At 36.4% G+C, this 13342-nt stretch overlaps 1 protein-coding gene across 1 annotated transcript; it reads left to right on the top strand.

The window, feature by feature from the left end:
• The first annotated feature begins 217 nt into the window (after nt 1-217).
• On the top strand, nt 218-12853 carry bbs2 (Bardet-Biedl syndrome 2). The gene is made up of 18 exons (XM_083552062.1): nt 218-350; nt 836-981; nt 1056-1283; nt 1454-1579; nt 1679-1741; nt 2949-3026; nt 3145-3249; nt 3389-3475; nt 3568-3703; nt 6532-6671; nt 8127-8265; nt 8451-8622; nt 9369-9498; nt 10910-11029; nt 11148-11285; nt 11671-11783; nt 11890-12038; nt 12378-12853. The coding sequence occupies exons 2-18, from the start codon at nt 865-867 to the stop codon at nt 12482-12484; spliced, it is 2148 nt and encodes a 715-aa protein (XP_083408188.1). The 5' UTR covers nt 218-350; nt 836-864; the 3' UTR covers nt 12485-12853.
• The last annotated feature ends 489 nt before the right edge of the window (nt 12854-13342 follow it).

The following is a 13342-nucleotide window of genomic DNA, read 5'->3' as shown; positions in this document are numbered from 1 at the left end:
TTCCATTTTAGGTGAAACATTTGTAATTTTTCTAGTTAAAAATAACAGCAAGGATGTTTTAGATGAAGAGGTTGTAGATTCAACAACATTCTTCTACGGTAAAAAATTCTTATTAAACTTCACAGACTGATCGGCTCATATTTATATCTAATTTTAGTTTTTATGACGGATAAATAATAACATGAGAGATCCTGAACACTATTCTTATGCGCCACAGTTTTTTCTCCAGGATTCTCCTGCGTCATAAATCCTGCGCATGCGTGGAAGAGCTGGGAATCTCTCCTGTTTAGCATGCTAATCAGGACCGTAACTAAGTACGATTCTTGCCTGTCAGCGAATAAAGGATTGGGGTAAGTTGTTAAGATGTCAAATGTAGTGTCACACATTAGTATAAATGTTTTAAGTATTCCAACTGAAAAGCCATCTTTATGTCGAACTGCTAGTTAGCTAGCCAAGTGAAGCACACATCTAATGCCGGTAGACAGATCTCGATTTTCTACTCGACTCTGAACGAATGTGGTAATACATGTCTGTTGTTGTTAACTGTTGATGTTTTGAATTGGGTTAGGTAAATAAAAAAAAATAGTTATGAAGCACGCTAGCAAACGTAGCTTGACAAAAGCCTTCCCAAGCGCGCTGTGTTGCTAGGCAACCGCTGGTCCTCAGGCGCCAGACGCCCCCTAAGCTGTTTATTCTAATTAGAATGACAAGAGGATTTCTACACTTAGCATTAATGTGGTCCAGCATGACTTTTATACCAAACTATTATACACCTATGCTGTTCTGTTTACTCTAAATCACCAAATAATCTTTAATCACCTTTGACCTGATTCAGACCCTAGCCTTGCACAACCCTGTGCCACCATGTTAGTCCCAATCTTCACTCTAAAGCTGAACCATAAAATTAATCCACGGATGGTGACTGTGGGGAAATTTGATGGCATTCATCCATGTCTGACTGCAGCAACGCAAGCCGGCAAGGTAAGATTAGCATGATTTTTTGTTCAGAATTTCTCTACTTTAAACCCCATCTAAATCCCAGTGACACTCTCTAGGTTTTCATCCACAACCCTCACAGCCGGGCAAAAAGGCAAACAGCTCATCGACTGAGCCAGAGTACCCAAGACTCTGACATCACCTTGCTTAACATTAACCAGGCAGTAAGCTGTCTAACGGCTGGTACTTTGGGTCCCAATATGACAGGGGACACACTCTTGGTGGGCTCCCAAACCAACCTGTTGGCTTATGATGTACATGACAATGCTGACATATTCTACAGGGAGGTGAGTAACATACATATAGTATAAGTCTCATGGTTTCAACTTTTCAAGAGATAACATGCTTCAAAACCCTTTTTAATCTTGAATCCATGTTTCAAATTAAGTGGTAAATATAGTGGTCTATAAACTATTCCACTTAAGGCTTTCTCTATTTTGCCGTTTATGTGTTACAGGTGGCAGATGGGGCGAATGCCATTGTTTTGGGAAAGTTAGGAAACATCCAATCGCCCCTCGCCATCATTGGAGGAAACTGCGCTCTTCAAGGCTTTGACTATAAGGGAAATGATCAGTTCTGGACAGTAAGACAGTCTGCAGTGCATTTGTTTCTTTCATTTATTTCAAAGAAAGGTTTTAATGGAAATTAAGTATTTTAAAGTATATATATTTGTTTCTGTAAGGTGACTGGTGATAACGTGAGATCAATGGTGCTGTGTGATTTTACTGGTGATGGGAGGAATGAGGTAAGGAATAACTGCACTGTTTAGACAATGTACATATATATAGTTTACACAGTCGGGCGGCATGATGGCACAGAGTTGCAGTCACCCTAATGTTCGTATACTGTTTCGTAATTTTTTTTACAGCCTCCCAAAAAAAGCTGGTAGGTGGATTAACTATTCAGTCAACAGTCAAACCTGACCCTGATCTTAATAAAATAGGTACTGAATTGAATAAAAGATTGTTTAAACACAACCTAGTTCAACTAGAAGTAAGATTTCTATTTACATTTACCCTTCATTTTTCATGTCAAATGTGTCCAGTTGTGATTTAACTTCATAATATTACTTTTTTATTACAAAAATGTCAAAATTGCATATGAATGACAAGGCAGTACTAACAAATTATTTACCTTTACCTTTTCCACTAAGCTTTGTGGAATGATACCAGCATGTATAATGTGTGTACCTATAAAAACAATAAAATGTTGGAAAGGATAAAGCTCAAGCAATTGATGAGAATGGGAGACCAAAGTATGATGTATGATGACCCTCTATAGTCTGCTACTCTAAGTAACTTAATTGATAATAATGGCAAAATGCATACAATATATATTACATATTGTGTATATTACATATATACAATAACCATGATTTACAGAAAAATACTATGCATGTATTTATTAAATAGCACAGTAAACACTCTAACTTGTACCCAGTCCTGTGTTTTTGTTACATGGTAAACTGGCTAGGCAAAAAAAAAAAAAAAAAGCTAAAATAATTTCATAAAATATACCAATCAGATTAGCTAGTTAAGTACAAAAATTCTGTAGTGTTTACACATAGCACTATATTCCTGATCCTGTAAAGAAGATCATGCATCATGTGCATGCTAATTCATTTACCTAGAAAAAAAAGCTTTTTATCCAATAATGCTGTCGTTCATATAATTTCTTTGGTTGCTGTGTCTAATATAGCATGCATAAGGATTTGGAACAGGTAGCTTAAACTCTAGTGACTGCATTGCTGTATGTTAAACCATTGTGAAATGCATCGTAGAAACATTTCAATTTAATAAACTTGCTTTTCCTCTAGACAATACTGAATTAAAGCTTAATAGTCTGGCTATGAAATCTTTTTGTCCCTGGGATTCTGATGTATTCACTCCATGTTGTATTTGTTAATTGTATTATTTTATTAAACAGTTCTACACACTGTGTCCTATTTGCAGCTTCTTGTGGGTTCAGAAGATTTTGACATCAGGGTATTTAGAGAGGATGAGCTGGTGTCTGAGATGGCAGAGAATGAGGTAACCATGTGGAAATAAATATTTGATTGCTGCTTATAATTCTTTGGGCTTATACAATCATAGAATCATGTAAAAAATTCTAACTGCTGTTTTATTGCTGACTTTCTCTTCTTCCCAGACTGTGACATCACTGTGTTTCATGCATGGCAGCAGGTTTGGCTATGCTTTGGCCAATGGAACAGTGGGAGTGTATGATCGCACTGCCCGCTACTGGAGAATCAAGGTACTGTTTCTGGTAAAAGTAAAAAAAATGTATTTACTATTCAGTACAAACAAGCTGTTAACATAATAACACATAATACTAATTATACTAACACATATCACATATAATAAAACTAACACATATGTTTCTCTTTTCATAGTCCAAAAATCATGCAATGAGCATTCATGCTTTTGACCTCAATGGGGATGGAGTTGCAGAACTTATAACTGGCTGGTCTAATGGAAAGGTGAGACGTTTTTTTTTTTATAGCTGTATCTGACGTGATTGTTTCATCATTTTTTACCTCTTTACGAGATATCCGTTCTGACGCTTGTCTAGATCGACGCTCGTAGCGACCGAACCGGTGAAGTGATCTTCAAGGACAATTTTTCTTCGTCAGTGGCTGGTGTGGTAGAAGGAGACTATCGCATGGACGGACAGGTTCAGCTTATTTGCACCTCTGTGGAGGGGGAAGGTAGTACAGCATCTACAAAGAGTATTGTATTGAGTAATATATTTACATATTTTGCTATAACACAAATGAAAGTAACGTATGTATGGTTTGACATTGCATGGCTTTACACTATTATAGCTGAACTTAACATGTCATGTGGGATCTGTTTCTGTAGGAATGCTTTCACTACATAAAAGAACAATAGCATGTCAAAACCATTTCAAGCTGTAATTTTAATGAGAACATGCCAGAGAAATAGTATATTCACACAGTATTCCTTTTTATTAGGTACATGCATAAAACATAGTAAACTGAAAAACTAAAAAACTTCACTGCATTAGCCTTATATCACCAGATAAAAATAAATAAAAAGCTACAGTAGATTTCATTTTAAAGATTAAATTCTGACCTCACTTTCATCAGTGTGTTGCATTAGGGACTATGTAATAATAATAGGGAATAGGGATATGTATTTACAGCATTAAATCGTACTCTGGGTGCGTTTGTAATTAAATAATTCCCTGTAAGCCTAATTATTCCAGGATGCTTTGCCAGCTATATAAACGATTACATGTTGTAACATCATTATTTCTCCATTGCTATAATATCAAATATTAAATGATCTTCGACCCAGAAAAGCATGTTTCAGCCAGTACTGTTTTAAAAAGAAATCTCAGACACCCTTGGACCAGTACGGCTAAGATTTTAAGTCTGTTGTGATGTCTTCTCTACAGCGGTGGACAGTAACGAAGTAAATGTAATTCGTTACTGTACTTTACTGAAGTATTTCCATTCGGGGAGACTTTAACTTCACTACATATCAAAGCTTAATAAATATCATACTTTTTTCTCAACTACATTTTGCAAAATCGATCGTTTCTTTTTCTTTATGAGCGGATATAAACGTAACTGGTCAAACACGCAGTAAACCAATAAGGGTAGAGCGCGCGCTCTGTTTTAAACTTGTTTTGATTGCCAAATGGCAGTGGTGAATTTAGGTGACTTTGGCTGCCGACCAGGGCGACATCTTGCCGTGGGGCAGCACGGGGCGTCCACACAACAACAACAACAACAACAACAACAAAAAAAATCTATCGTTTGTTTTGCTGTTGTGTACCGCTTATTTGCATGGTCAATTATGATGTCATGTCACGGTCACTGTACATGGTCGGGAATCGGAGTGTGCCCTCACCGCTCGGAGAAGTTCCCTCACTCATACACTGAGAAAGGAGATGTGAAGGTTGGGTTACTTCATATCAGTAAGGAGAGCTGAATCCAAATTCAAAATATGGATGACAAAAAAAAAAAAGCCCAATTCAGAAAAAGAGGAAAGAAGTAGGGAGGGACGTGCAAAAGATAAAGGTGTGTATGCTGCTCTATCATTCATCTCGTTATGAGGATAGTATAAGCTAATGCATTTTATGAAATTAGGCTAAAAACTGGGTGTCACTTAGATGATGCTGTTGCCTGCTATGCTTATATGCTTAGAACAACATTTCTTTTAGCTGCATAACATTATAAGTTACAGTATGTAGTTTATCATAATGTGTGTAGCAACAAAACAATTACAGCCAATCTAGTCTAGTTGGGTTGGTTACCTTAAATTGAGTTGATGTCATAAAGGTTTTCTGTGATTGTACTGAAAAGCTCCTGAACAAGTTCAGTAAGGAAAATATCCAGTGCAGCTAAAAAACAAAAGGGCTAATTTAAAAGACATATATTATAAATATATAGAGGTTTCCTGGTGGTCTAGTGGTTAGAATGCGGCGCACTCACCGCTGCGGCCCGGGTTCGATTCCTGGTCAGGGTTGCACAAGCCAGTGTACTCTTTGTGCCGGTCCTAAGCCCAGATAAATGGGGAGGGTTGCGTTAGGAAGGGCATCCAGCAAAAAAACATGCCAAATCAAACATGCGGATGATCCACTGTGGTGACCACTAATGGGAGAAGCTAAAAGAAAGTTTATATTATAAATATATAGATGTTTTATGTATCTTATGGCTACAATTAGCCAAGGAGTTGTTTGGTTCTTGGTTTTAAGAGTTTGATAACTAGTTTGATTTAAAAATGCATTTAGGGTGATATTTATACATGTATAATGCTCTCAGAAATGTATCCAAATTCGTGGACTGCTTTGAGAAAATGTCTTACTCCTCTAGTGATTGTAGCTGAAGCAAAAAGGAGATTTTCAAAGCTGAAACTAATCAATAGGGAGAAGTTGGGTCATGGCGTGGTTCACCCAGGGCCTAGAAACGCCATTGCCGCTTAGTGGTATCTATTTAGCATGAACATACAGTTAAGCGTCAGTTTTGATAGTAATAAACGATAGAAGAAACTCCTGACTCAAACTCGCCACAACACCCAGGTCCTTAGTTGCTTGATTTTTTTTAAGCCATTGAAAAGAAGGTTTTAGTCTCTTAATCATTTTAATAGATATCAATCAATGTTTTACTCATTAATATCATTCTATTAATAGATCGGTGTGCTAAGAGAAACATTAGAGTCTTTTCACATAAACCGAGTTGATTAAGCAAGAGGACAATAGACAAGAGGATAATAGGACATTATAGTCATAATAAATCATAGTATTTGGATATTTAAGTACATTTATAGGCAAATTCTTTTGTACTTTTACTCAAGTGAAAGTTTTAAGGGACACTTACTTTTACTGGAGTATTATTTTACCTAGTGTGTATAACATAATGTGTATAACAAACCTATGAATGAATATAAGTTTAAATATTTCACCCATACTACTGAAATTATCTGACATATTTTGAAGTAGTGGCATGTAAATGAAGACTTCAGTGTTTGTTTATCCACGTATCTTCACTTGCCTGCCTATCTATAGTGCGTGGCTACCTCCCAGCCAGTAAAGAGATGAAGGGGAACCTTATGGATGCAAGCATGGAACAAGACCTCGTTAGAGAGTTGAGTCAGCGTAAACAGAACCTGTTACTGGAGCTACGAAACTATGAAGAAAATAACAAGGTATACATACAGCTTATGCATGTGCAAAAAATATATATTTTCAGTAGACAAGACATGAGTTCTAGTTAAAGAAGCTGAGTGACGGTCGTTCAGTGTTGTACAGGGTGTGGACATTTCTTGCTATTTAATATGTTTCTATTGCATACAGTATATTCACTTCAAAGTTTCATACACTTTCTTTATGAGCAAAAAGTATGTATTGATTTGCATTAACAAATATATATATATTTAGAAACTAGTAGGTACAAACGTTTAGTTTAGTTCCCTAAGGTCACTAGGGTCCTGGTGTTGAACTCAATTTGGTGAGATATTTGGGGTTGTTGTCCACCTTCACCCCAGATTCATTTTTTTTAATCAATGAGATTTCATCCTTGAATATATCTTGCTTTATATATCAGATACTATGAAAAATTCCCAGCACAGTTTTATAATGACATGGTGTCCCTTCACTTTGTTTAAGAACTTGATTTTTTTTAACCCTTTTCCAGTTTTCTGGTTTTGTTTAGCCACCGGATGATTCCTTTAGCCCATAACTTTCGATGTGTTTCAGCTAATGGAATGATTCTTGATGAAGAACGTACTTTGACATATATTTGGTTATAATGATTGTAAAAATGTTGCTACGTCAGCGGTAATATATTGCCAATTTAATTAGTGACGTCATAGATATGGGGGGGAAAGAACACACAAAATGACAATTTAAATATAAAAAGTGATTGTGGAAAGCTGGCCCTCCACAGCTCTATTTTATGGTCTTGTGGCGCCATCTGTTTGTCAACAGTAAAAAGCACAAATGTAACCTCTTCCCAACAGGGGGCACTACTAACTTAAAAAAATGAATATATATAGTAAAAATTTTCGTTATAATCAGTCAATGGGGAAAATCAGGCAATAACAAAATTTAAGCTGATGCTGCAAAAAAAATAACAATGCATAAAAGTCAGTTTTGTTTCTAATCTTTGATACATCCAAGACTGTGATAAATGGTAAAAAAAAAAAAAAAAATCCAGTCCAAAATCACTTTTTATATTAAAATTGCATTTTATGTGTTTTTTCCCCATATCTGTGACGTCACTAAGTAAATTCGCTATTAAAAATGACAAATCCTGGCCTTAACAAAAATTATTTAGTGGTTCAGAACTGAGGTTGATCAACAGATTTAAGCAAAAAAAAAAAGTAGAAAAAAAATATTGATCTGATATATTTTTACAGCACTTAATCTTAGTAAACTTCAAAAGCTCGACCAACAGTTGTGGCACTATTTCTGAACACTGGACGAGGGTTTAATATAACACTTACATATACATTTTTATACAGAGTCAATACTTTTTTCTTTGTACAATTTAGTTTTTAATGCTTATTTATGCATCCACTTTTGTTCATCTGTTGATACTGGAAGTATTATAAATAACAAAAATAAAAAAGTGTCTGAATACTTATTTCGCCTTATGGCAGGCTGTTCCAGGTGCCTCAGACGGAGAAAGTCAGATGGGTGTCATTCCTGCCAACACTCAGCTCCAGACAGCCTTGAGTGTACGAGCAGCCACTGAGAGCCAGAGAGCACACATAGAGCTTAGCATATCTACACCAAATGGTAGGTTCTCTATTAGTATTATCACTCACCTCAAACACCTTAAAAAAGCCTGTAACCTCATGACAAGTGAGACAACCTATTTATAATTCACCATTCTTACTTCCTGCACTGACTTCTCCTGCCTTATAATTTCCCCTAGGTCCCACATGTTCTTTTCTATGCACGTTCTTTCTCTCTTCTTTTAGAAACCATCATTCGTGCTGTGCTGATTTTTGCTGAAGGCATTTTTGAGGGAGAGAGTCATGTGGTGCACCCTAGTGCTCAGACTTTGTCTGGCTGCATCTGTGTTCCCATAATTCCTCCAAAAGACATTCCAGTAGATCTGCACATTAAAGCCTTTGTTGGCGGGAGGACAAGGTTGGTCTTTTTTTCCGTGTCGATAACGATATCAGTATTTGGTCAGGCCAGAGGTCTAAATGGTAAAATTGCAGAGAAAAAGGCTAAATGGAAAATGATTAAACCAGAATAACCGTGTTCTTGCAGAAGATCCGGCATTAAGAAAACAGCAGGGCTGAAAGTTGAATGAAAAATATATACTTTTAATTTTAATGTTTCCATTCTTGAAATCCAGAACAAAATGTTTAATGTAAAATGTTATGTTTGGCATCGTTGATAAGAATATTTTCACGGTCGATATTCACTGACATTTGGAATTTGACTGCTTTTGAGATCAAAGAACAGAAAGCAAAACAGAAAATTGCTTCAAATAGGATGAACATTGTGGTTACATTTATATCACTCACTGAATTATTAATGACTTTGTTTCTTTAACAAAGAAAAGCTCTGTGAATAAATCATGCAAATTCTCATGTCAGATCACATTTGGAAACAGTGGAAAACCTGTTGAACAATGATCCTATGAGATTCCTCCATTTCACATACTTTTAGGAAGACATTAGACATTGTTAACCCACTATTGTTAAACCTTCTTCATTTAATTATTAACAACTGGTGCAACACAAAGCATGTGATGTTGATTCAGAGTAATTTCAGGGAGCTTTGGTCATTGTTTTGAGCTGAAATGTTGTTAACCCTTTAACAGAATTTTGGTACGTTGGTGCTGAGTTTGGACGCTTTTTGCATTTGATGTCCCTTTTCTTCAGTACGCAGTTTCATGTGTTCGAGATAACTCGTCAGCTGCCTCGCTTCTCCATGTACGACCTTCAAGTTGACCCCTCCACCCCCCAGCCAAAGGGAAGAGTTACATTCAGTGTCAACGACAGGCCACAAAGGGTAAAGTAAACATTCAAATACACACTGATACAAACACAGAGGACCATCAGTTTCTTAAGATGCCTTTTAAATGGTCCCATTTTGTTTTTGTGTTTTGTGCTGCACTGAAGCAAAGGTGTTATAATGTAAAGTCTGTTGGCAGCAATCTTGGAAACACCCTCGTCATACAATTCCAGGTCTTATATATATTTGAATTAGGAGAGACCTGTTAACCCAAAAAGGATTGACAAGATGACCTTTTAAATGCAGATTTCAAACTCCTGTTAAAATCTGACATGTGCAGTCTAGGTCATCTTGCTCCAATTACACTGAAGCCTCATTTTTCCTGCTGTAAATTTGCAAGCACTTTTATTCATAACAAGCAACACATGCATGACAAGGCACAATGTATTTACTGCTTTTTCTTGGGTAATAGTGATTATCTGCCTAGTGAGAAGGCTGAATCCCAAATGGCTTTTTGCTCTTAATGCACTTTATAACTTGTATTTCCATTGTTGCACAGGGAAAAAAGAGAGATTTGGGTGCATCTAATGCTGTGGATAGGAATGTACATTAGGAAAAATTATAAATCAGTTTCACTTGCATGAAAGCTTCTTGTTTCTTTATTAACATATATTTTTTTTATATTGCACCTGCCCAATAGCTATAACATTAGTGCATTTTCACCCTTTTATGTAGGTAGGATTTGCAAATTATAGGTTGTCTCAGGCACTAGTTTTAGAATTATTCTGATCACCTAAATGTTCTTTATTGTGTTAGGAAAAATGTAATGTTTCCAATAAAACTGTGTCCTTATTTGTATATCAAAAACTTCTAAATAACAAGGATATTGAATACACCTTGGATTGAATACATCTCTAAGGACTCTCAAAGGGCATGGTTACAATGCAGCTTAGCATAGAGAAGGAAGCCTTTGGAAAAAGTTGAAAAACATCTGGTGCAGCCCGAGGGGCTTCCTAGCAGTGATTGCAGTTTAGTTTTCATTGATGAAACAATTCACCACTGCATTGGGCAGGATTCATTTGCATAGAAATTGTATCATGTTTGTACAAATAGTTAAGCATCTTTATGTATATGTAGAAGTTATACATATGGCAACCAAACCAGAATTCCCTCATATTCAGTTAAATAGTGAATGTGTGTGAAAAGTAAGTTGTTTTTGTTTTGTTTTTTAAAGAAAGCCTAATACTCCACCAACATGATGCATACTTTCCTTGAATATTGAGAGATTGTGGGTCTAGTGGGTCTTATAGTAATTATACATAACATTTATTAAATGTAGTGTACGATAATGCCCTCTGGTGGTACACCTTGGACGTGTTTGTGAGCAGTGCGGCATTAGTTTTTGCTAAGATTTAACTGTGCCTGCCTTGCTGGCCTTTACTACAGCAGTCTCTGTATTTATTTACAGGTTGCCATGTGGCTGAACCAGAACTTTCTACTGCCTGAGGGCATCAACAGCCCAAATATCACATTCACAGTATTGCGTGGGGAAGGACTGCTGTCTATTAGCATGCACTCCAGTGGCGAGGTTTGTGTGCATCCTCATTATCAATAACTTAAATGTGGACTATCGTGTTACAAAAAATGATTAGAAATACTAAACATTAGAATGAATACTATTTTTCTCCCAAATGGGCCTCTTTTAGATAACACTAAGTACAGATGACATCGACCTGGCAGGAGACCTGGTCCAATCACTAGCTACCTTTTTGGCTATTGAAGATTTACAGACAGAGGCTGATTTTCCTGCCTACTTTGAAGAGCTTCGAGTCACACTAACAGAGGTCACTAATAGTTTGCTTTGTGAACTATTTTGAAAGATTTGTGTGTGCAGCTGCTCACTCATGTCATGTACACATAATGTATAAGAGGAGAATGTCTGCCCTATTTGGGGAGATTGCAAGTTTGCATTTCTACAGTGCCAAAGTTACAAGTGCAAGAGAGTAAACCTGGCTGTACTGTCTCGGTGAGAGGTCAGATAAATGCTTTGTCTAACAGTACACCAATGGATTCTCACTGGAATAGATAAACCAAAGTTAAATGGCTAAATGCTTTTTTTTTGTAAGGATTTGATTAGAAGGGACCAGTAAAATGGAATGAACCACGACAGTCACACAAAGGATATGTAAGTTATACTGGACATCCATGGTAATGTGCATTTCTGTGTAGGTGGACGAGTTCCACTCTGTGCATCAGAAGTTGACTGCGGCCATGGCGGATCACTCCAGCCACATCAGAAATATGCTTGTGCGGGCGGAAGATGCCAGGCTCATGGGGGACTTGTAAGTGCCCACTCATTCAGCTTTATTATATTGTAGATGTCTACCCTCGTGTCTCATTCTGTCTTCCCCTTCTTTTGCACATATATCCGCACCTCTCCTCTAACAGAAAGAACACGAAAAAGCGTTACATTGAGCTGTATGACCTCAATCGAGATCTGATCAACGAATATAAAATCCGCTCCAACAACCACAACGCTCTGTTGACCCGCCTCAAGGCTGTGAATCAGGCCATTCAGAGAGCCGGCAGGCTGAGAGGTAGGCATAAAACTCGAGATGGTTTATGGTGGAACCCACAGCAGCTGATACTATCTGATCATGCATTCTAGCACAATCCTTAAACCTGATTATTCAGAAGGTATTTCTATGTAACTTCTGGTCTGACCATTTAGTACCATTTTATTTAATCTGTTAATAATAAACAGATTAAAATGTTATTTAATTATAGCAATGATTAACAAGGTGATGCTTTTTGTTTACAGTGTTAATGCGTGATTAACATGAATGGAAGGAATGCCATTTTCTATTTTCTCAAACATGACAAATATTTGAAATGAGAATATAATTAAATATAGCTTTTCAATTTGTCTCTCACAGTTGGAAAACCGAAGAACCAGGTTATCACCGCCTGCAGGGAAGCCATTAAAAACAACAACATCAATGCCCTTTTTAAGATCATGCGAGCAGGGACTGCTTCATCGTGAGGAAGACCTTTGGTGGTCACCCGCATTACCTACATGTTGGAGCTCTGGCTACAGACCCAGCCCTCAGGGGAGACAGAAACACAGTGCTGCATAAAGTCCTGAAAGCTCAGCTCCTACTGTTAAGGTCATGGAAAATCATGCAAGAGAAAAGATCTACTCCAGGCCTGCTTCCAGACTGTGGCAGCAGTTATATATAGAGGAGTAGTTCGGATTTGTGAAAGTGGCAACTGAAAGGTTTTTTTTTTTGTGTTCAATGAACAGTTGAATGTATAATGAAAACGTTTTATAGGTGTGTATATAGACACTTCTTATTGTGTATGAGTAAAAAAGATTTTAATTAAATTATTAAAAAAACATCTATTGATCATATACCGCTGTGTCAACGCTTCTGTAGATGACCGATGACAAATGCTTCGATCCACATTAGGAAAACATATAGTGCATGATACACAGCAAAGTGAAATATGAAGCTATAGCTGAAAAATGAAAACGGACCTTGAATTGCGTCATGTTTTATCAGTTTGTATATACAGTTTAAAAATAATTTATATATATTTTAATAGCACCACTTATTTTTTTATTATTTAGGATTATAGATGATGTAAATAATAATTACATTTTATATATATATATATATATATATATATATATATATATATATATATATATAATCTAAATAATATAAAGAATTTACTGGCTGTAATCTGTATAAACCCATTAAATGAAGGGAAAAAAAAGAAGAAATTAGTACTAATGAAAACAAGATTACACTGGTTCATGTTTTACGAGATTTGTTTCACATTACCATTAAATAGTCCTACTTATGAGCAGAAATACAAATTTCTGGTTGGTAGCCAT

This window comes from Silurus aristotelis (genome assembly GCF_946808225.1).
Source record: "Silurus aristotelis genome assembly, chromosome: 10".
NCBI lineage: Eukaryota > Metazoa > Chordata > Actinopteri > Siluriformes > Siluridae > Silurus > Silurus aristotelis.
Note: the sequence above shows the minus strand (reverse complement) of the source record. Positions and strands in the feature narration are given on the sequence as shown.

What these genes read in the sequence shown, in the direction of transcription:
- bbs2 (XM_083552062.1), top strand. Translation starts at nt 865, where the DNA reads ATGTTAGTCCCAATCTTCACTCTAAAGCTGAACCATAAAATTAATCCA. An exon ending in CAGCAACGCAAGCCGGCAAG is followed by an intron (nt 982 to 1,055) that starts GTAAGATTAGCA and finishes GACACTCTCTAG; the next exon opens with GTTTTCATCCACAACCCTCA. An exon ending in ACTATGAAGAAAATAACAAG is followed by an intron (nt 6,672 to 8,126) that starts GTATACATACAG and finishes GCCTTATGGCAG; the next exon opens with GCTGTTCCAGGTGCCTCAGA.